Source organism: Chiloscyllium plagiosum, chromosome 33, assembly GCF_004010195.1.
Source record: "Chiloscyllium plagiosum isolate BGI_BamShark_2017 chromosome 33, ASM401019v2, whole genome shotgun sequence".
Classification (NCBI taxonomy): Eukaryota; Metazoa; Chordata; class Chondrichthyes; order Orectolobiformes; family Hemiscylliidae; genus Chiloscyllium; species Chiloscyllium plagiosum.
Genome location: NC_057742.1, coordinates 2,635,070 through 2,658,137, shown reverse-complemented (window position 1 = coordinate 2,658,137; position 23,068 = coordinate 2,635,070). Strand labels below are relative to the sequence as shown.

At 42.0% G+C, this 23,068-nt stretch overlaps 1 protein-coding gene across 5 annotated transcripts in view; it reads right to left on the bottom strand.

Moving 5' to 3' along the window:
* Positions 1-2,124: 2,124 nt before the first annotated feature.
* The window catches only part of LOC122539732 (sorting nexin-11-like), a 126,066-nt gene continuing 105,122 nt past the window's right edge, over positions 2,125-23,068 (bottom strand). For 4 of the 5 annotated variants that reach the window (XM_043674763.1, XM_043674762.1, XM_043674764.1 and 1 more), the window contains 2 exons: positions 9,422-9,622; positions 3,874-5,542 (listed from right to left, as the gene is read on the bottom strand). In XM_043674763.1, the coding sequence (XP_043530698.1) occupies positions 5,452-5,542; positions 9,422-9,622 (292 nt within the window). In that variant the 3' untranslated portion in view covers positions 3,874-5,451. Of the gene's footprint in view, positions 2,241-3,873; positions 5,543-9,421; positions 9,623-23,068 lie in introns of those variants that run through there. The other variant, XM_043674765.1, reaches the window with a different exon arrangement.

The window sequence follows — 23,068 nt, the reverse complement described above, 5'->3', positions numbered from 1 at the left end:
GGTGCTGGTCCATTACTTTTTGTCATTTACATAAATGATTTGGATTCAAGCATTAGAGGTATAGTTAGTAAGTTTGCAGATGATACCAAACTTGGAGGTGTAGTGGACGGCGAAGGTTACCTCAGATTACAACAGGTTCTTGATCAAATGGGCCAATGGGCTGAGAAGTGGCAGATGGAGTTTATTTCAGATAAATGCAAAGTGCTGCGTTTTGGGAAAGCAAATCTTAGCAGGACTTATACATTTAATGGTAAGGTCCTAGGGAGAGTTGCTGAACAAAGAGACCTTGGCGTGCAGGTTCAGAGCTCCTTGAAAGTGGAGTTGCAGGTAAATAGGACAGTGAAGGTGTTTGCTATGCTCTCCTTTATTGGTCAGACTATTGATTACAGGTGTTAGGAGATGATGTTGTGGCTGTACAGGACATTGGTTAGGTCATTGTTGGAATATTGCCTGCAGTTCTAGTCTCCTTCCTATCGGAAAGATGTTGTGAAACTTGAAAGGGTTCAGAAAAGATTTACAAGGACATTGACAGGTTTGGAGGATTTGAGCAAAAGGAAGAGGTGGAATAGATTAGGGCTGTTTTCCCTGGATCGTCAGAGGCTGAGGGGTGACCTTATAGGGGTTTATAAAATCGTGAGGGGCATGTAGAAGATAAATAGACAAAGTCTTTTCCCTGGGTTGGAGAATCCAGAACTAGAGGGCATAGATTTAAGGTGAGAGGAGAAAGATATAAAAGGGACCTGAGGAGCAACTTTTTATGCAGAGGGTGGTACGTGTATGGAATGAGCTGCCAGAGGAAGTGGTGGAGGCTGATACAATTGCAACATTTAAAAGGCATCTGGATGGGTATATGAATAGGAAGGGTTGGAGGGATATGGGCAGGGTGCTGGCAGGTGGGACTAGACTGGGTTGGGATATCTGGTTGGCATGGACGGGTTGGACCAAAGGGTCTGTTTTCATGCTGCACATCTCTATGAATCTATGTTGCTGGAACGGTACCCATCCAGGCAAGCGGGGAGACAACAGTTAAGTTACTTGCTGGAGGATTCCTAGTTTCTGACCTCTTCTTATATCCCTAGTATTCATTTGTGTGGTCCATTTGAGTTTCTGGTCAATGGTTACCCCAGGATGTTGACAGTGAGGGATTCAGTAAGGTTAATGCCATTAGTTGACAAGGGGTTATGGTTAGGTTCTCTCTTACTGGAGACGGTCACTGCTTGACACTTGTGTAGTGTGAATGTTACTTGCCACTTGACAACTCAAACCTGGATATTGTCCAGGTCTTACTGCATTACAACACGGACTGCTTCAGTATCTGAGGAATCTTGAATGGTGCTGAATACTGTGCAATCATCAGCGAATATCCTCAGTTCTGACCTTATGTTAGAGATAAGGTCATTGATGAAGCAGCTGAAGATATGTTAGGCCTCAGGTCTATTTCCAAGTCTGGGAGGTGTGTGACTTGGAGGGAAGCTTGTAGGTTGTGGCTTCCATCTATCTGCTGCCCTTGTCCTTCTAGATTAGAATTAGAATGAGCTTTATTAATCACAAGTTTCACCTGCACATCCACCAATGTCATTTATTGTATCCGTTGCTCCCGATGCAGTCTCCTCTACATTGGGGAGACTGGACGCCTCCTCGCAGAGCACTTTAGGGAACATCTCCAGGACACCCGCACCAATCAACCCCACCGCCCTGTGGCCCAACATTTCAACTCCCTTTCCCATTCTGCCAAGGACATGCAAGTCTGGGCCTCCTCCACCGCCGCTCCCTCACCACCCGACGCCTGGAGGAAGAATGTCTCATCTTCCGCCTCGGAACACTTCAACCCCATGGCATCAATGTGGACTTCACCGGTTTCCTAATTTCCCCTCCCCCCATCTTAGCCCAGCTCCAACCTTCCAGCTCAGCACTGTTCTCATGACCTATCCTACCTGCCAATCTCCCTTCCCACCTAATCGCTCCACCCTCCCCTCTGACCTATCACCCCCATCCCCCTTCACCTATTGTACTCTTTGCTGCTTCTCCCCAGCTCCCCCCTCACCCCCCTTTATCTCTCCACCCTGGAGGCTTCCTACCTTTATTCCTGATGAAGGGCTTTTGCCCGAAATGTCGATTTTCCTGCTCCTCGGATGCTGCCTGACCCGCTGTCACCACTCTAATCTAAACTCTGTACTCATATGAGTACAGTGAAAAGATTACAGGTTGCCACTTAGGGTGCCATTTTAGATACAAGGTACCTAGGTACAGATTGTAAAGTACAAATTCTTAGGAAAAAAATTAGATAAAAAGGAAATAAGCAGTTCAGCAATACAGACATTTGTGCCATCTTAGGTAGAAAAGTACAAAAACATAGGAATAAATTAGAAAAATAAAGAAATAAAAAGTTCAGATAACAGTCCGTCCAACTCAGTCAGTACTTCAGACTATGCCAGGATTCACCTCCAGATTGTACTGGGTCCACCTCGAGGCTGTGAATCTGCTCTGGATCCACATCGAGGCTGTGAATCCACTCTGGATCCACATCGAAGCTCTTGAGACCTGGAGGTAAGAAGAATGAAGGGAAAAAAACCCAAAAAGAGAAAAATAAGAGAAAAAGAGTGAACGATCTCCTGTTGAGGAGTCCTCCTCTGTCGCCAACTTGGATGGTGTAGAGTTCACAGATTTGGAAGCTGCTGCTGAAGGAGATTTGGTTAGATCTTGCAGTGCATCTTGTAGGTGGTACACACTGCTGCTACAGTGTATTGGTGGTAGAGGGAGTGAATACTCAAGGTGTTAATCCTGTGGACTGCTTTGTGTTAAGTAACGGTGGGCATTCTCTTTATTTAATTAGCGGATAGGTTATCAATCTCTGAATCAACGGCATTCCCCTTATTTGTTATCGTTAGCTCCCAGGCTGTACTGTTTATTTGTGTCGAGAGCATGGTGCTGGAAAAGCACAGCAGGTCAGGCAGCATCCGAGCAGCAGGAAAATCAACGTTTCGGCCTCATTCCTGATGAAGGGCTTTTGCCCGAAACATCGATTCTCCTGCTCCTCGGATGCTGCTGGACTGGCTGTGCTTTTCCAGCACCACACTCTCGACTCTGATCTCCAGCATCTGCAGTCCCCACTTTCGCCTTTACTGGTTATTCTCTGTAGCTTTTATCAGGCTTCTACATTATTCTGATCCTGCTGGAACATGACATTCCCTTTTGCAAACTAAAGAGCAGCATCAAAACGGGTCTCCATTTGTGATGTTTGTTGCATCTCTAGTTGTTTTCATTATAGACACTTATCAAAGTGGGCAGGAGTAGGGAGTGAAGACTGGACCCTTCAGAAAACTCACTACACCTACTGTCCAAACCTTCACAGTTAACTAGCTGGGGCTCAGGGCATTACTGCCTTAGAAGCTTGTGGATTCTAGCTCCATCTCTGGGACGTTAGCTCAAAATGGAGGCCGCTGTCCCCAGTGCCAGCACTGCACTGTCAGAGGGGTTCTCTTTCAGGTAATACTTTAAATCAAGGTCCCATCAAAAACAGAGTGTTCCATGCCAACATTTATCCCTCACCTATTGTCACTAAAACAAGCGATCACTTTCCCTAGTGTGGGATCCTGCCTCTGGTTTTCTTTGTTACAATAGTGGCCCCTCTTTGCTGATTGTGAAGCCCTTTGAGAATAACATTTTAATTGTTCACACAATGTCTTGATTTGTAGCTGCAGTGTCTGCATCTCAGTGTAAAACAGGTCATTCTTTGATATCCTTTCATTTTTCAGCAACAAGTTGCCCCAATAGCTCTGAGCTCTTGCAATCAGCAGAGCCACTTCCACAAACAGCCTCAACATGACTTACATGGAAGAGAATCTCCTGGCATCATTAATGTCCCGATAAACCTTCAGTCATGGAGATTTAATGACATAAGTAAGGACGAGGGTACAATATTTGTTTTGAAATTCCACCTTGCCACTGATATTTCCCACAAATTCACAACGTCAGGGACCGGAGTTCGAACCTAGCCTAGGGCAACTGTCCTTGTGGAGGTTGCATGTTCTCCCCGTTTCTGTATGGGTTTCCTCCGCATGCTCTGATTTCCTGCCACAGTCCAAAGGTTAGGTGGATTGGCCATGGTAAATGTGGGGTTATGGGGATAGGGTAAAGGTATGTGTCTGGGTGGGATGCCCTTTGGAGGGTGAGTGAGGATGTGACAGGCCAAATGGCCTCCTTTCACACTAGGGATTCTATGAAACTGAAGTACCATCAATCTTTGCGAACAAGTGGAGAAACATTGACTGAAGCTGAAGGTCACAGAAGTTGATTCTATTGACTAACCATTGCTCTGCTGCTCACACATAAAGGTGACTCAACCATTCAACAGGGAGTTAGGTTTTCTCTATCAATATTCACAATGTAGCAGCTGTATACAACAATAACACACATGCTTTTGCATAAAACCTTGAACACTGTAAAACGTCCCAAAGGTCTGTCATAGGAGGGTCGTCAGGCAAATTTGACAGCCAAGAGATATATGGAAATATAAGGTCAGGCGATCAAAGAGGTAAGTTTATGGAGTGTTTTCAAAGAGGAGTGAGAGGCAGAGGTAGAGGCTGAGGGAGGGAATTACAGAGCTTGGGACTCAAGCAGCTTAAGCACGACTACCAAGAGCAAGGTGATGAAAATGAGTGGTTGGATAAGAGGCTGGGGTAGACAGATCTTGCAGAGTTGTGATGCTGGAGCAGATTTCAGAGATTGGAAGGAGTTAGGCCAAGGAGGGATTTGAAAACCAGGATTAGAAGTTTAAAGTCAAAAGTGCTGCCAGAGTAGGAGCCAGTGTTGGTCAGAGGGCACTGCAAGAGCTTTGTACGGGTTAGGATTCAGGCAGCAGACATTTGGAAGGTAGGAGGTTGGAGGCTCACCAGGACACCACTGGAATACAAAGAAACAAATACTGTGGATGCTGGAGACTTGAAATAAAAGGGCAAGTGCTGGAGAAACTCGGCAAGACTGGTCATATCTATGGAGGGGGGTGTGGTTAATGTTGCGCGTTTATTATGACTCTTCTTTGGAAAAAGAGAATTGGAATAGTTGGGTCTAGCAGTAAGATGAATAGTATCGCATGGGACTAAAAGGCATCAAACTCACAAACTCTACTTCCAAGCAACACCCATCAAATGAAACCCACAAACATGCTGCATCAAAACACGTTCTTGAATGTTCCAGGAACACATTGTTCATTCTATCTTTGCTACTCTGTTACTGAAATAAGCAGTGAATGTTAATTGATTCAAAGTTGGTTTCGCAATTCGACAGTCCAACACTTTGTTGTAGTAAAGACTGCAGTCACAACTCCACATCAGACTGTGTTCAATCCAGTCAATATCTCAATTTAGATCATTTGAGTGACGAGATATCATTGCATGCCAAGGACGTGGGCAGATTCACAATAACGCAAAGTATATCATTCCAACTTGGTCCTCATATCCTGCCTGAGGCTGCTGGCTCTTCCTGAGACGCAGGGGTCTCGTCACTGGTTTCGACATCATTTGCCTGAATGTCAGAGGGTGAGCTGGCCACAAACAGAAAACATATGAGTCAGTTCCTGAGCAATCTGATAGATTGAATCACATTCCAGCAGTTTATAACACTAGTCTGTCAGAATTCATCAACCCACTGGACCATTGGTTTGCATTGTGGAGAACTGCAAACTGCTGCTTTAATTCCCTATCACAAATGAGGAAATTCAGTCCAACAGTTGCTTGCCGATGTCAGCCTGTGGATGATGTAGAGGATAGGGTGCAGAGAATCATCTCCTGCTCACTTGGTCACAATCTTTGCCTGTGCACTGAATGGGACATGGTGGTGCAATGGTTATATTACTGGATAAGCAATTCAGACTCCCTGGACTATTGATCAAGAAAATTTGAGCTCAAATCATTAATTAGAAATTTGAATATAGCTTTAAAAATGTGGAAGATTAAATGCTGACTCTTATGCCATACGAAACCAAATGGATTGCCATAATTACCCAATCAGTATTGGACTCTAGTCCCACATCAACTCTAAACTGTCCTCTGAAGTCAGTTCCTCAAAACAATAGCTGCTGACCTGGCCAGTGATACCAACCTCCTGGGAATGAATATTGTTTTAAATCTGGAGGGAAATTTAAAATGACAGAAGACAGTACACTTGTTGATGATTGGGATAAAGTGAGGACTGCATATTTGGGCCACCCCCCTCATTCCTGATCAAGAGCTTATGCTCGAAACGTGGATTCTCCTACTCCTTGGATGCTGCCTGACCACCTGCGCTTTTCCAGCGCCACACTTTTCGACTTGTTGATGATTGTCCTCCATTTTTTTAGACAAGCATGTCCTTGATTGGTTATTTTTTTTCTCTACTGGTCTGACACTAACAGAAATATGATTCAAACTTGGAGCAATGATTCTGTGTCAGTGCTGTGCAGCATGTTACAACAAAAATCACATTGTCACCTAATTTGGTATTAAGTAACTACGTGTCTACTTATTTTTCTTTTCAGTTTTCCCTCCTTTATCCAAACTTATCAGCTGATACCAACTTAGCTCAGTGTGTCACAATCGGGTCAGGTTTCTGAATCAGAAGGCTGTATCCCACACTATGACCTATTCAGGCTGACTCTTTAGTGAAGCTCTGAGGGAGTGCTGCAATATCGGAGATGCACTTTTTCACGTTAAACAGAGGTTCTATCTATTCTCTTCGGTACACGGAAAATATCCCTTGGCACTATTTTGATGAAGAGCAGGGGAGTTATTTCTTGTCTTTTAGAAACTATTTAATCTTCAACCAAAATGTGAAAGCAATTGATTTGGTTCTTATTACGTTGCTGTTTCTGGAAGCTCATTGGCAGCTGCTGCTTTTCTGACATTACTACATTCATTAGCATCCTACCCTGGCTATAAAGGAGTTTGGATGTCCTGAGGTTGTGAAAAGTGCCTTATAAAGGCAAATCTTTCTCCCTAGGGTGAGGTACACTTCATCAGAGACACGTGAATTCTACTAGCTTGCTGACAATGGCTGAATTACAGCACACTGCACACTAGCCTAACCAAACTCGAAACTGCATGCATTTCCCAACAGCAACAAGAAGTAGGAGCAATGGCTAATATTGACATTTTCAATCTTTACATGCCAACTCAGAAAGAAAACTTCCAAGGGAAAAGCCCCCTCTGTGATTAACAAAACAAAAGTTCAAGAAAGCATCAAACTTTAAAGAAATAGCATATCATTACATAAAGTTACACAAAGATGGGTGGCAGGTCAGAAGATTGGTCTTAATATAAAAAATAGCAAGGAATGACTAAAATGTTAATGAGGACACAATTGTAGTAAGGAAAGCTTGCTAGAAATATAAAAATAGACAGTAAAAATTTGTACAGATATTTAAAAAGGAAAAGAGTTAACAATGTGAACATTGGACTTAGAGGAAGTGAGTCTGGGGAATTAATAATGAAAATAAGGTGGCATTCTTTAATACAGAGAACATGATAACATTTCAAAAGCGACTGTATTTTACAAAAAGAAAAGCAGGGAGGCTTCAAGAAATGTACAATAATCAAGGCGATGATACCAACAGGTTGTTGGTGCTATGGCTGACAAATGCCTGGCTCCTCATAGATTTTATCCTAAGGTGTTAAAAGAAGTGACTACTGAGATGGTTGATGTGTTGGTTTTAATTTTTCAAAATTCCCCAGGTCTTGGGTGGAATTCTACTAGATTGGAAGATAATTAGTTTATCCAAAGAGGGAGGAAGAAAGAAAATTGGTAATTGTAGACCAATTGGTTTAATGTCTGTCATAAGGAAAATATTAAAAGTTATTATTAAAGGCATTATAAAAGTTCGAGGTAATCAGGCAGAGCTTTGTGAAAAGGAAATCATATCTAGTCAATTTATTGGGTTGATTTGAACAAATAATGCGCTTGGATAAAGGGGAATTGGTGGATGTACTTCAATTTTCAGAAGGTATTGATAAGGAGAAACATCAAAGGTTATTGTGGAAATTAAAAGCACATAGTATACAGGTTAACATACTGATATGGATGGAAGATTGGCTGATGAACAGGAAGCAGGGAGTAGCCTTAAATGGTCATTATTTTAGTTATCAAGATGCGATGAACGGTGATGCCACAGGGATTTTTTATAACTTATATAAATTACCTGGATGAAGGAGCTGAAGGTATGGGTTGATAAATATGCTGATGACACAAGGAAAGGTCACAAAATAAGTTGTGAAGAGGGCATAAAGAGGTCCAAAGAGTATAGATAAAGTGACTGAGCAAGGATCTGGCAAATCTTTTATATAACCTGGAAAAATGCTGAATTGTCCATTTTGGCAGCAAGACTGAAAAAGGAACATACGTAGCATTCTGAGTTGCAGAGGAATGGATCACAAATGATTCACATGTAAGTACAGTAAGTGGAAAGTTAATAGACATGATAATTTATTGCAAATGTAACTAAATACAAAATTAGGGAGGTTATATTTCAGTTGTATGGCACTGGTGAGACTTTGCACAGTGTTGCTCTCTTTATTTAAGGAAGGATGTAAGTGTGTTGGAAGGTGTTGAGAGAAGGTTTACCAGACTAACAGGTGGGTTCTCTTATGAGGAAAGTTGGGATAGGGTAGACTTGGATCAGTGAAGCTTACAAGAGATAGTGAGTCCTGAGGGTTCCTGACAGGGTTAATGTTGAAAGGATGCTTCCTCGTGTGGGAGAATCTAGAAGTAGAGGTCATGATTTAAAAATAGATGGCTTCCCGTTTAAGACAGATGAAAATATATTTTTTCCCCAGAGGACTGAGATGTAGTGAAAGGACTGAAAAGGTAATGGAAGCAGAATCTTTAAATATTTTGAAGGCAGAAGTGAATAGGTTCTTGGTAAACTTGGGGTAAAGGGGAACTGACGTTACAATCAGATCAGCCATTAATTGCAACTGGATAAGGATATAAATCAGAATTCCCATCTGGTTAATTGGAATTGTAGAAGTAAGTGACATGGAGAGGTGAATATAAACTGACTGCCAATATGATATCAGTGGATTTGTGGCCCTATACAATTGCACTCATTCCTTAGATCAAGCAGTCTTACAGTATAGAAGGAGGTCATTAGGCCCATCATGTCTTTATTACTTCTTTGAAAAAGTGATCCAATTTCTTGCCCTTCTCTTTCCCCATAACCGCAAATTGTATTTGTCCAATTCAATTCTTGAAAGTTACTATTGAATCTGTTTTCACCGTCCTATAAAGCAAGGTACTGCAGATTATGACAGCTCGATAAGTAAAAGAACTCTTACAATTTTCCCTCTGGTGCTTCAGCCAGTTAATGAGTGAATTTGCTTGGTTACTGCCAAGGTAGTGTAAATTAATGGTCCCCTTTCCCACCTCCCAGCACTCGCAAGACATTGATTACCTTCCGCACTCGTAGCCCACAGCCTCTGCATCCTCCCTGAGCAGAACACTCTTTCTGCACATGGCATTTTCCAAGATAGCCTTGTTGACAGAGAATGGAGTGCGGCCCTGAACACAAGACTCAATCTGTGCCGGAGGCAGCTGGGTCTGCAGGAAGAGGTGAAGCTGGCTGTCGGACAGAAAGATGGTTGTGTGGAGAACCCTAAAATAAAAAAACTTCATTTATATATAGCATTTTACCAGTGTAAGACATCACAAAATCTTACCAGCCAAATAAATGCTTTAAAGGTGTCATCATTGTCATAACACAGGGATACACAGCAGCCAGACATGTTCCCACAAGCGGCAATGTAATAGTACCCAGTCTGTTTTCTTTTACAATGTTGTTTGAGGGTTAAATGTTAGCCTTGACACCAAAGGGAATTCAATGTTCTTCAAAGTAGTAAGGTGAATCCTCACCTTTTATATTCATCCAAAAGGCACCATAGCTATTTCGAAACAGACTTCCCCTGCTGAGGTAGAGGTGAATGTGTTTCCCATGTCATTAACAGGATTAGACCATGCCAGCAAGGTTTTATGAAAGGCAAATCATGCTTAACAAATCTACTGGAGTCTTTTTTGAGGATTTAACTTATAGAATATTAAAAATGGGAGAACCAGTGGACATGGTAAGATTTTCAGAAGGCTTTTGATATGGTCCCTCACGAGAGGTTAATTAAAGCACAAGGAATTTGGCATGGATCAAGAACTGATTGACAGACAGGAAACAATGTATGTGAGTGGCAGGGGGTACTTACACCTTAGCTATTCATATATATATAGATAACCTGAATAAGGGAGCCAAATGCAACATTTCCACATTTGATGATGACATTAAACTGGATGGGATTGTGACTTCTGAGGAGAATGCAAGGAGGTTTCAAGATGATTTAGATTAGTTCAGTGAGTGGGCAAACACATGGCAGGTGCAGCAAAATGTGAAATTATACATTTCAGTGTAAGAAACAGAAGAGTATTATTTAAATGGCATCCTTGTACACCAATCAAGAAAATAGGCAGGCAGATGCAGGAAGGCAAATTGTATAATGACCTTCACCACAAGGGGATTCCAAAAAAGGGATTGCTTAGTGTAGTTGTTCAGGGACTTGGTGTGACCACACCTGGGATATTGCAGTTTTGGTCTCCCTTCTTAAGAAAGGTTGTATTTGTCACACAGAGAGTGCAGTGGAGGTTCACCAGGCTGATACAGGGGACAGCAGGACTATCCTGTGAGAAGAGATTGGTTTGACTGGAACTATATTCAATAGATTGATTCCAGAGAGGAGGTGCTCTCTGCCATTTCCCAATAGGTGCTGTTTGACTACCTCAAATGTGGTTTGTGGTTGATGGAGACCAATATCAGTCTACTATCTTCACCCAGAACCTGACTTCCTTCTGGCTTGGAATGCTGTGAAAAGGATTACTGCAAATGAGGGAGTGTTACAGTCACTTTGCACTTGAAATGGACAGCATCGCAATTTACAAGGTGCAGTGCAGTGCTAGAGAGCTTTTTGGGGGAGTTTGGTGACAATGGTTTTAACAAAAGGGGAAGGGTAAAGGAAGTGGTCTAAGATAAGGTGAAAGCTGGGACATTTGTGCAACTTGAGAGGAAGTTTGCAGAAAAAAAATCAGGACAGTCCAGAACATCTGGTAATCCAATGTGTAGGTGATTGCAAATAGAAAAAGCAAATCATCTTGCCCTTGTGAATGAGGATCTACACAGAACTGATTTAAATCCTACATGCAGTATCCCAGAATCTGTTGATGTGAGGATTGTATCATTCAGACTGTCTGCAAGTGCTTTCCTTATTAGGAATAGCAGACAGACCCTGATAAGATCATTTCCCATTTGGCTCAAGTGCACTATAACGCACTTAGCAACACTGGGGCATATTGATAGCTAGGCATCAGGGAAGCTGATCTCATATCTGTCTGATAGACATCCTGATTCATACAGTCAGCTCCACAACTAAAATTAAAGGAACATGCTCAATCTTAGTTAGACTGCTTCAGTACACACAGTGGTTTCAGTACACATGGTGGATCTGGACTCTGTTCACAAAGCACAAGAAAATCGCTTTTCAGTTTAATTTAATTCTCCAGTCTTCCCTATTGCTCTGTTGAAGCTGTTGATTCCCATATGTACCAACCAACAAATCACCCCTCATGCCCAAATCTGAACAGTATGATATTTAAACAGGAGGGCATTGTATCTTAGATTGCCAGCTCTGCCTGAGGGTATTCCTCAAGGATGCCCCCGACAGCAGAACAGCCATTTTCCACCATGTACAGAATTGCCACAATCCTTTTGTTTTTAGATTAAATGTGGAGGTGGTGTGTTTAGTGTTAATTGACTCACCACCCTGCATGGTAAGATGAAAGTGAGGGCTGCAGATGCTGGAGATCTGAGTCAAGATTAGAGTGGTACTGGAATTATTCCTGATGAAGGGCTTTTGCCTGAAATGCCAATTTTCCTGCTCCTCGGATGCTGCCTGACCTGCTGTATTTTTCCAGCACCACTCTAATCTTGACCCTGTATGGTAAGAAAGCTTGCTGGACTGCAAGCCAATCATCTTGGTAAGAACTGATTGGTGAGTTTCCTTGACAGTGCCAGAAGATGCTAGCTAATCATAGCTTCTAAGTCCTGAAGACCGTCAGTCAAGGCCTGCATTTCAGGGGATCCAACGATGAGGAGGTGAGTGCTTCTCAAGGTGGGGATCAGGAGGAGAGGGGTTAGGTGGAGTCACAGAAAAACAGGACAAATGTGGGAAAGCAGCCACTTCTCTCACCTGCTAGGAAGCAGGTAATTGGAGATGTGGCAAGTTAAGGCTCTATGCAGACACTGATTGACCACTTCAGGGCCATATCTGCTGGCAAGTCGAGTAAGTTCCCAGTTGTAAATTATACCCGTCTCTATCACTTCTTCTGGTAGCTCCATTCCAAAAGCGCAGCAGCCCTATTGGCCCTCAGGTCTCTTTTAAATCTTTCCCATCTCATATTAAACCTATACTCTCCAGTTTTGGACCCCCCTTCCCTAGGGAAAAGACTTTGGATATTCATCTTATCTAAGCCGCTCATGATTTTATAAAGCTCTATAAGGTCACCCCTCAGCCTCCAATGCACCAGAGTAAGCAGTCCCAGCCTATCCTGCCTCTCCTTATAAATCAAACTCTCCAGTCCAGCCACAAACTTGTCTGGATAGTTGGCTTGCGATGCAGAATGACACCAATATTCCACAGATTCACTACCATCAGAAAGAAGAAATTATTCCTTATCATTGATTTAAATGTGTGACCCTTTATTCTGAGATTAAGCCCTCTGGTCCCAGACATTTCCATAAGGCGAAATAATCTTTCCATATCAACCCTGTCAAATCCTCTTATAACCTTGCATGCTTCAATAAGGTTGCCTCTCACTCTTCTACATTCCAATTAGTACAGGCTCAATCTACTCGCCTCAAAAGACAGTCCCTCCATACCTAATATTAGCTCAGTAAATAGTTGGACTGCGTCCAGTATATCTTTCCTTAGATAAGGTGCCTAAAGCTGTTTATGGCATTCCAGCTGACTCATGCTTTGTGTAGCTTTAGCAAAACCTCCCGACTTTTATACTCCAATAAAGGCCAATTTGCTTTCTCTATTATGCCTTGAACTTGGATGCTTGCTTCTTGTGATTGACAAATTTAACTGGTCATTAGAAAGACAATGGACTTACAGAAGAAACCCAGCAGGCCATCAGATAGCCAATCGTACCAACACTAAGCAGAAAGAAAGAAGGGAACACTCTCAACACACTGGAAAGGAAAGCTCTGGAAGAACTCCGGATATACAGAAATATTGTATTCCTACCAGCAGACAAAGGGTGCATGACTGTCATCTTGAACAGAACACAATACATTGAAAAAGCAAACACACTACTCAGATACCGACGCCTACCAACAGGTAGCAATGGACCTGACTCCGCAGCTAGAAAACCGTATTACAGCAACACTGAGCAAACTTCAAATGACAGGTGAAATTAACAAGATAGACCTGCAGAGAATGTAACCTGAAGGAACCAACACACCCCATTTCTACGGATTACCAAAGGTACTAAACAAGGGCCCCCCCCTCAGGCCCACAGTCTCATTTCCCGCTACACCGACATACAGACTAGCAAAGGCACTGCGATGCAAACTGAAGCACTTGTTGAAGACTCAAGCCACTCCATCCACTCCACCCAGGAATTCCTGAACATCATCAAAGACACCAAGGTAGAGGATGACGAGGTCATGGTTTCCTTTGACGTGATGGCCCTATTCACATCAATTAACATCAGCCTGGCCAAAGAAACACTGGCCTCACTGCTAGACAAACCAAGGGCACAAACACCAGACAGCACCAACTCCTTCAGCAAGGACAGCATCCTCAAGCTAGTAGATTTGTGCCTCACAACCCACTTCACCTTCAACGATAAGATCTACAAACAAATCAATGGGACTCCCATAGGATTACCAATATCAGGACAATTAGCAGAAGCAGTAATGCAGAGATTAGAACAAATAGCCCTCCCCACGATCCAACCCAAACTTTAGGTCCGCAATTTGGATGACACCTTTGTCATCACGAGATGCAACAAATTAGAAGAAACCCACATTCACAAAAACAACATCTTTACCAGTATAAAGTTCACCAAAGATGAAGAGAACAACAACAGACTCCACTTCCTAGATGTCACAGTAGAATGAAAAGCCAATAGAGAGCTACAGACTTGAGGCTACAGGAAATCCACACACACTCAACTAAAGGAGCAATCATCCCAACACCCACAAACAGAGCCGCATCAGGACATTATTTAAACGAGCCATAACATGGTGCAGCACCCAGGAACTATGAGAACGTGAGGAAAAACACATATACAATGTATTCAGGAACAAGGGGTACCCGATAAGCACAGTCCGCCGATTCCTACACAACAGACCTAAACAAGAACTCTCGCTCAGAAACTCCAGCCACTCTGCCATACATTACAGACATCTCAGAGATGACGACCGGACTACTCCGGCCCCTAGGCATCATGGTAGCCCACAAACCTACCACCACACTGAAACATCTCCTGATGAATCCAAAGGACCCCATACCAACAACCAGCAGAACAAAAGTCATACACAAAAATATCCTGCAAGGACGGCAACAAACATTACAATGGACAGAGAGGCAGGAAACTAGCCACCAGGATACATGAGCATCAACTAGCCACTAAAAGACATGACCAACTATCACTAGTATCCATACACACTGATGAAGAGGGACATCAGTTTGACTGGGACAATACGTCTATCCTGGGACAGGCTGAACGGGAATTCCTACAGGCCTGGTATACAAACTGGAACTCCATTAACAAACATATCGATTTGGACCCCACTTAGCAACCTCTCAGAAAAAGAGCTGGAAATGATATCACCCACCACAGTAGATCAAGACAGATAAATAGCAAGCAGGATAGAACACCAGTGCTACATCAGAGGCTCATTGATGATGTTACTGAGCATGGTGATGAAATGTCTGACAACAAATCTACCAGCTCAGCAAGCAAACTTACAACTTTAACTAGTCATTATCACACTGTCGTTTGTTAGACCTTGTTGTGTGTAAATTGACTGCCATGATTCCTACATTATAACAGTGATGACATTGCAGAAAGTACTTGATTAACTGTAAAGAATAAAATCCTCCCTGTCCAGGATTCTTTTACTCAGTTCAACATCAGCAGCAAACACAACTGACAAATTCTACTGATTATTTCTTCAAACTTGTCTGTCAGTAGGTGGAGCACATCTGCCTGAAACTTGTTTTCGCTGTGCAGTATAGATCAAACACTAAAAATGAATTAGTGTCAGGAAACAGGCGTAGGAGGAGTATCCTGAGTATTAAACATAAGTTATGTTGATGCCTCAGGGAAATTGGATTAAGTATATAGTTTCATAGTCCATGCACATAATGTAGGTTTAAGCAGAAGATTTAATGTCCCCTTCAGTTTCACTTTTCTAAATATTAACTTGCTGATGGATACTATCTAGTCAGAATACCAACACTCACCCAAGTCATAATACTTAGCATTCTTGAGATATGAGACCCGAAGCATTGGAAACTCCAGTACCTTCCCCTAACTGGTAAATATATTTCCCCTATTTTTCTGCTCCTCCTTTGAAGACCCTCACTGGGTTCATCTGTACCAGTGTGGTATGCTCTTTTATAATACCTTAAATGGCTATATTCCACATGTAAGATCAGACAGGAAAGTCAGTGAGGTACTTGACCACGGGAATAAACATACTCACCAGTATATCTCAAACAGATATGGTGGATTTTTCCCTCTCTGACCTAAATATAGCCAACCTTTTATTAGTCTAGCTGAAAGTGTGGTTACAATGTCGGGAGTTACCAATGACAGTTCCCTACACACGTGAGAAACAGTAAGATGGACTTGGTAGTCTATTCCAGAGAGTTGTGGAGGCAACATCACTTAAAATATTTAAAAGAGAGGTAGTTAGGATTTTGAAAGATCAAGCATTGAGAGCTATGAAGAGCTGGCATGCAGGAGGAATTGAGACTTGACAGAGATCAGCAAATATCTTAGAGGCTAAAGGGCTGAATGGCCCCGTTCTGCTTCTATTTCCCATGTTCTTATGTACACATGTCCCCAGCCCCAATGTGTGTGTCTCCTGCAGCAATCACATTAGTCAAAAGGAGTTTGAAGTGAAAGTAAGATCTATAACCAAAGGAACATTACTTTTGCCTGCAGCATCAGTGGATTATCAGGAAGTATCAGGCAGTCAAGGAATTAATGATGTTTTACAGTGCCTTTTTACAGCTATGAGAGCAGGGACACCAAAGGCACTGGTACACAATGGAACCAAACCTTCCTCAATCACAGCAAGAAAATTCTATGTAAATCCTTTGGATTATTCTCCTCTCTGTGTTTCTTGTATATCTGTAACATTTATCGGAAGAGAAGGAGGTCCTTATACCCCTTTAACCTGTTTGGCCACTCTCTGAGACTACGGCTTATCATAGAAACTCTATCGTGTGGAGGCAGGCCATTCAGCCTGTCATATTCATACCAACCCTTCCAAGAGCAGCCCAACCAGACCCACCCCTACCCTATCTCTGTAACCTTGCATTTCCCATGGCCAATCCACCTAGCCTGCACATCCCTGGACACTATGGGCAATTCAGCATGGCCAATCCACCTACTTTGCACATCTTTGGATTGTGGGAGGAAATCAGAATACCCAAGAGACATTGGGAGAATGTGCAAACTCCACATAGACAGTTGCTAATAGGTGGAATTGAACCCAGGCCCCTGGCATTGTGAGGCAGCAGTGCTAACCACTGAGCCACCATTCAACCCCAAATAATTGGCAGCTGTGGGCTAACCTCTGATCTAATTGCGTATCCTTGCCTTTTCTCCATATTCCTTGATGCCAGATATCTATCAATCTCAAATTTAAAATTACCAATTCAATTATGTCAATTACTGTTTGTGGAAGAATTTCAAAATTCCATCATTCTTTGTGTGTACAGGTATTTCTAAAAATTTGTGAAACAGCTGACTCTTAGGACAGGCAATCCCAACCACTGAGAAAAGAGTATGTCTATCCATCCCAGCAATCAACCTTAATACATGACAATTTCAAAGTACCTCTTAATCTACTAAATTCCAAGAAATGCAACCCTACTTTGTGTAATCTGGCCTTGTAATTTAATCCTCAATTCAAGGTATCCATTTTATAAACTGATATTGTTTTTCCTCCAAGATCAATACATAAGTCCTAAGGTGTGGATTTTGTATGGCTGCAATATAACGTCTTGCCCTTAACTTCTAGTCTGTTAGGAATAAGGGTGAAAATTCCAATAGCCTCTGTGATTATTTTCTATGAATGCTCATGGCACTTAATAAGATATTAGGAAAGATTGCTAAAAGTTAAGTCAAATATTTTGGGTTTGAGGAGCAATTTAAAGAAGAAGAGAGGTAGAGGATGGAGTGCAAAGGGAGATTTCCACAAGAAATTACTAACATTTAGTCTCTTGGCAGTTGAAGACATGTCTGTCCGAAGTCATGAGATTAAATTTGGGGATTTGTAAGAGGTTAGAATTGGAGGATACAGAGATCTAGGAATGGAGGAGATTACAGAGATAAGGGAAAGATGAGACCAGGGAAGTCTGGTTCAGAGGATAACTGCAGGTTCCCAGGTTTGGCTTACTAAGCACAGGTCATGCATTGAGCTTTCAAGCTTACTGCTTATAACACCAGATACTGCTCCAGTGGCCTTTCCACTTCTCTGTGTTGTGGTTTTAATTTTCATTTTCACTCATTTAACAGACAGAAATACTGACACTTTTACTGGAAACCTGTTTTGTAAGAAAAATCCCAGAAGATTTCTAGACAGTGCTTTACTTGTTAGTGCCACTGTCTCTAACTGGGAACCTATCCATTAATATAAGCATCCAGCAGCCGCTCCAGCTTTCAGTCTCTACATACTCAACCTAAGTTAGCAGATTTAGAAAATGTGAGTGGGAAGAAGCTGATTATAGGCATCACAGTGTTGGGCTTTAACCCAACTGTATTAAAACAAAGGAGATATTACAACACTGTAAAATAATCAACAGACAGCATTCAAGGCTGGTCAACAGTTCAGGACTGTTGTTTAATAGCACAGTTTAAAGCATGACAGACAGTCTCACAGTGTAGGAAAATAAAACAAAGAATTGCGGATGCTGGAAATCAGAAACACAAACAGAAATGGCTGGAAGAACTCAGCAGCTCTGGCAGTATCTGTGGAGAGAAAGCTTAATTAATGTTTCAGGTCCAGTTCTAAAGAAGGGTTACTGGACCTGAAATGTTAACCCTGCTTTCTCTCCACAGATGCTGCCAGACCTGCTGAGCTTTCCCAACCATTTCTGTTTTTGTCTCTTTCAGTGTAAGCCCAGCTTTAATATCTTATTATGGAGTGAGATGTTCCACTTAACTCAGACTATACATGTTCAGGAGTTGACACCGAGAGACACAAGCCTTACAAAAGCAGCTAGGAATGAACTGCTCTTAGTATAAATCATTTTCTCTGGTGGGGAACAAGGAAGAAATAACCTTGAAATTATAGCTAGGATTTTCAGAGGTGATGTCAGGATGCAATTCTTAACATTAAAGGTCAGGGAAATCTTAAACTCTCCCCACGAAGGTGAGGTTACTTGTAAATTTAGAAACTGAGACTAGCAGATATTGTTTTGGCTGAGGGTTGATGTTCCTTTCAGCTGCATGGAAAGTGGTTGCGAACAAGCAAAGTTCCCTTTAAGGTGCATTCATATGCAGTCACATGTTTATCTCACAGGGATGTTACAGAACAACCAGTTGCAATGCATAGCATATAGAATGGAGAGGTAACACATAGGGCATTCAAGGTATGAAAGAACCATGGCAAGTGGATGGAGTAAACATACAGATCTGAATGGAAAAAAAGGGTTGAAAAGATGACCCTCCTTTTCTTATGTTCCTAGCACCATGTACTGCACTTATATAATTATTTGGTCCCAGGTGGGTTGCCAGAGTTATTTTAAAACTCCTGGGCTAGTTTCTGGAAAATTAATGGTCACTATCCAATGACAGCTAAAAGGAAAGTCGGACCAATTGGCATTAGTATCAGGTCAGGATCTGGCCCATGCTCACCCTAACTTGATGACACTCTTCAGACCATTTACTTGTTCCACTTAATCTCTGGCTTCATCACAAGCAGCTTCCATCCTAACAACTACCTTCAATGACTGTGCATTTGGGCATTTCTCTTAGACAATAGACAATTGGTGCAGGAGTAGGCCATTCTGCCCTTCGAACCTGCACCACCATTCAATATGATCATGGCTGATCATCCTTAATCAGTATCCTGTTCCTGCCTAATCTCCATAACCCTTGATTCCACTATCCTAGAGAGCTCTATCTAACTCTTTCTTAAATGAATGCAGAGACTGGGCTTCCACTGCCCTCTGAGGCAGAGCATTCCACACAGCCACCACTCTCTGGGTGAAGAAGTTTCTCCTCATCTCTGTCCTAAATGGTCTACCCCATACTTTTAAGCCGTGTCCTCTGGTTCGGCACTCACCCATCAGCAGAAACATGTTTCCTGCCTCCACAGTGTCCAATCCTTTAATAATCTTATATGTCTCAATCAGATCCCCTCTCAGTCTTCTAAACTCAAGGGTATACAAGCCCAGTCGCTCCAGTCTTTCAGTGTAAGGTAATCCCGCCATTCCAGGAATTGACCTCGTGAACCTATGCTGCACTCCCTCAATAGCCAGAATGTCTTTCCTCAAATTTGGAGACCAGAACTGCACACAGTACTCCAGGTGTGGTCTCACCAAGGCCCGGTACAGCTGCAAAAGAACCTCTTTGCTTCTATACTCAATCCCTCTTGTTATGAAGGCCAGCATGCTATTAGTCTTCTTCACTACCTGTTGTACCTGCATACTCTTGCAAAGTATCCTCACTGCTCAGCATCCCTCTCTCTCCTGTAAAGTTTCTTAGCTCGTTAAAGACCCTGTTGAAATGTGGTTGGTAGTTGCTGGGGTAGCTGCGGTAATCATGAATCTGTATTTCAACAGAAGTCAGAACCTTATGTTTCTGTGCTGTAATTCAGGAGAAAAGATAACAAAAATCATCTTTCGGGGTCAAAATGTACCAGCATTACGGGTAGGACTAGCGTCTTATTTAAAATGAGCTTGAGATACAGCTCCTAGCTTGGGTTTAGCTACACACTGATTGGTTTGTGTATTTGCTGTGTTTCGATTTTATTCTCCCCCTGGCAGGAAGTTTGAGATTAATTCTGTCTGTTCTAATTCCAGACAGGATGTGATCTAAACAGATAAAACAGATTTCACATTATTAACTGTATGCGAGTCTCTTGCAGCCGTGTATAGGAGCATCAGACACATTACTGAGGTGAGTAAACAGGCATTCCAATGTTCCTTGAGGAGGGCTAAGGGATTGGTGCTCAACAACAATGTGCCAGTGAAAGCAGTAAAGGAGAAAACAAAGGAGCAGAATGGATTCAAATGTGGAATTCAATTCGTTTCCACATGTACATATATAGTACAGGGGGGGAAACTAAAGATCAATTTACCATGTCAGCAAACAAAATGTTTCAGGCATGGCTCAATTGGCAGCACTCTCTCTTCAAGGGTCATGGGTTCAAGTGCCAGTCTAAAGACCTATGTATATAGTCCAGACTGATACTTCAGCAAGTGCTGGATTGGTGGAGATGCCTTTGCTTGAAGGTGACATGTTAAACCAAGGCATCATATGCTCTCTCAGATGGATTTTAAAGATCTTGTGGCAATATTCAAAGAGCACTTGAATACTGGCGTCCTGGTCATTAACTGTCACTCAATTGACATCTAAAGCAAATGATTTGGACATCATCTGTTTGGGGGGCTTCTTGTGTCAAATTGACTGTCACATTTTCCTTCACTCAACAGTGACTACACTTCAAAAATACTTAATTTGCTATAAAGTAAATAATCATGAGGTAATTGAAGACCATATGAAAATGAAAATCACCAAATCAGAGAATAATAAAACATTCAGCCTATTATTCCTATGCCAATTCTTTGAAAGAGTTATTCAGTTCGTCATATCCCACTTTGCTTTGCTCATAGCCAAACAAATTCTCCCTCTTGCAGTATTTATTCAAACATCTCTTTGAAAATTATTATTGAACCTGCTTCCATCATCCTCTCAGGCAGTACCCTCCGGATTATAATTGTGTCACAAAACCATTATTGTCATCTCATCTCTATTAGCTTTTCCTTAAATTTGTGTCCTCTATTTACCAACTCTTCTGCAACTGGAAACTGTTTCTCTTTATTTACTGAATCAAAACCGTTCATGATTTTGAACACACTAAATTTCCATTTAAACTTCCTTGTTCTAAGGAAAACAATTTCAGCCTGTTGCATACATAAAGCATTCTTTCTGCTTTCAATGAGTAGGGAGGTATGGCTGCTCTCCTTGCCTTTGGGATTGTATAGTTTGGTGCAGATGAAGATTACATATTTCACACTCAAGTTTCCATGGTGAAGCTGAGATGAGGATGACCAGAGAAGTGTCTGAGGCACAGGAAGTAGCATCAGAACTCTTGGATTAGAATGGAGGAAATGGCCTGAACTTTTGCCAAGCCAGGAGTCTTTTAGAAATGGTGATGGATCCCAATTCTAGGATTCCTCACTCTATTCAGAAGCTTCAGGAGTACTGTTCATAGGTTTTTGCTAAATTGGGTCAAAGCCTATACCAAGTACTTCCAACTAGAGGCATACAACACAGAAACAGACCGTCCAGTCTGACTTGTCCATGCTGACCAGATATCCTAAATTAATCTAGCCCCATTTGCTAGCATTTGGCCCATATCCCTCTAAACCTTTCCTATTCATATACCCATCCAGATGTGTTTAAATGCTGTAATTGTACCAGCCTCCACCACTTCCTCTGGCAGCTCATTCCATATACGCACCACCCTCTGCGTGAAAAAGTTGCCTGCTAGGTCCCTTTTAAATCGTTCCCCTCTCACTTTAAACTATGCCCCCTAGCTTTGGACTCCCCCACCCCAGAGAAAAGACCTTGGCTATTCACCCCATCCATAATCTGTCCTAAATTTGTGACCTTTTATTCTGAAATGATGCTCTCTAGTCCTGGACTCTTCCACAAGGGGAAACAACTTTCCTGCATGTTCTCTGTCAAGTTTGTTAAGAATCTTATATGGGTTAATAAGGTTTACTCTTATTCTTCTAAACTTCAACCTAACCAATCTCTTCTCATAATAAGAAAATCTGTCCATACCCAGAATCCACCTAGCTAACTTTCTTTTGACTGCTTCCAATTTCTGTATCCTTCCTTAGATAAGGGGACCAAATCTGATCACAATATTCCAGCTGTGATCTGACTAGTGCCTGTATAATTTTTGAAGTATTACTTTGAAGAGCAGCAGAGAGTTTTTCATAATACCCTGGCTCATCTTTACCACTCAACCAATCACAAAAAAAAAATGATATGGTCATTTCGGCAGCTAACTCTCAGTTGTCTATAGGAACATCTAAACCCTTCCTATTCATACACCCATCCAGATGCCTTGTAAATATTGTATTTGTATCCAACTCCATTACTTCCTTTGGCAGCTTATTCCATATACACACACCATCCTTACGTGAAAAAGTTATTCCTTCGATCCTTTTCAAATCTTTCCCCTCTCACCTCAAATGTATATTTTCTAGTTTTGGTCTCCCCCACCTTTACATGCCGATGTGAATATTGAGTCACAATTAATTAGAATGGACGGCTTTGAGGTATGTAGGGAAGAGATGTTGGAAATTCTGGAAAGGGTGAAAATAGATAAGTCCCCTGGGCCTGATGGCATTTATCCTAGGATTCTCTAGGAAGCAAGGGAGAAGATTGCAGAGCCATTGGCCTTGATTTTTATGTCCTCGTTGTCTACAGGAATAGTGCCAGTAGACTGGAGGATAGCAAATGTGGTTCCCTTGTTCAAGAAGGGGAGTAGGGATAACCCGAGTAACTATAGGCCGGTGAG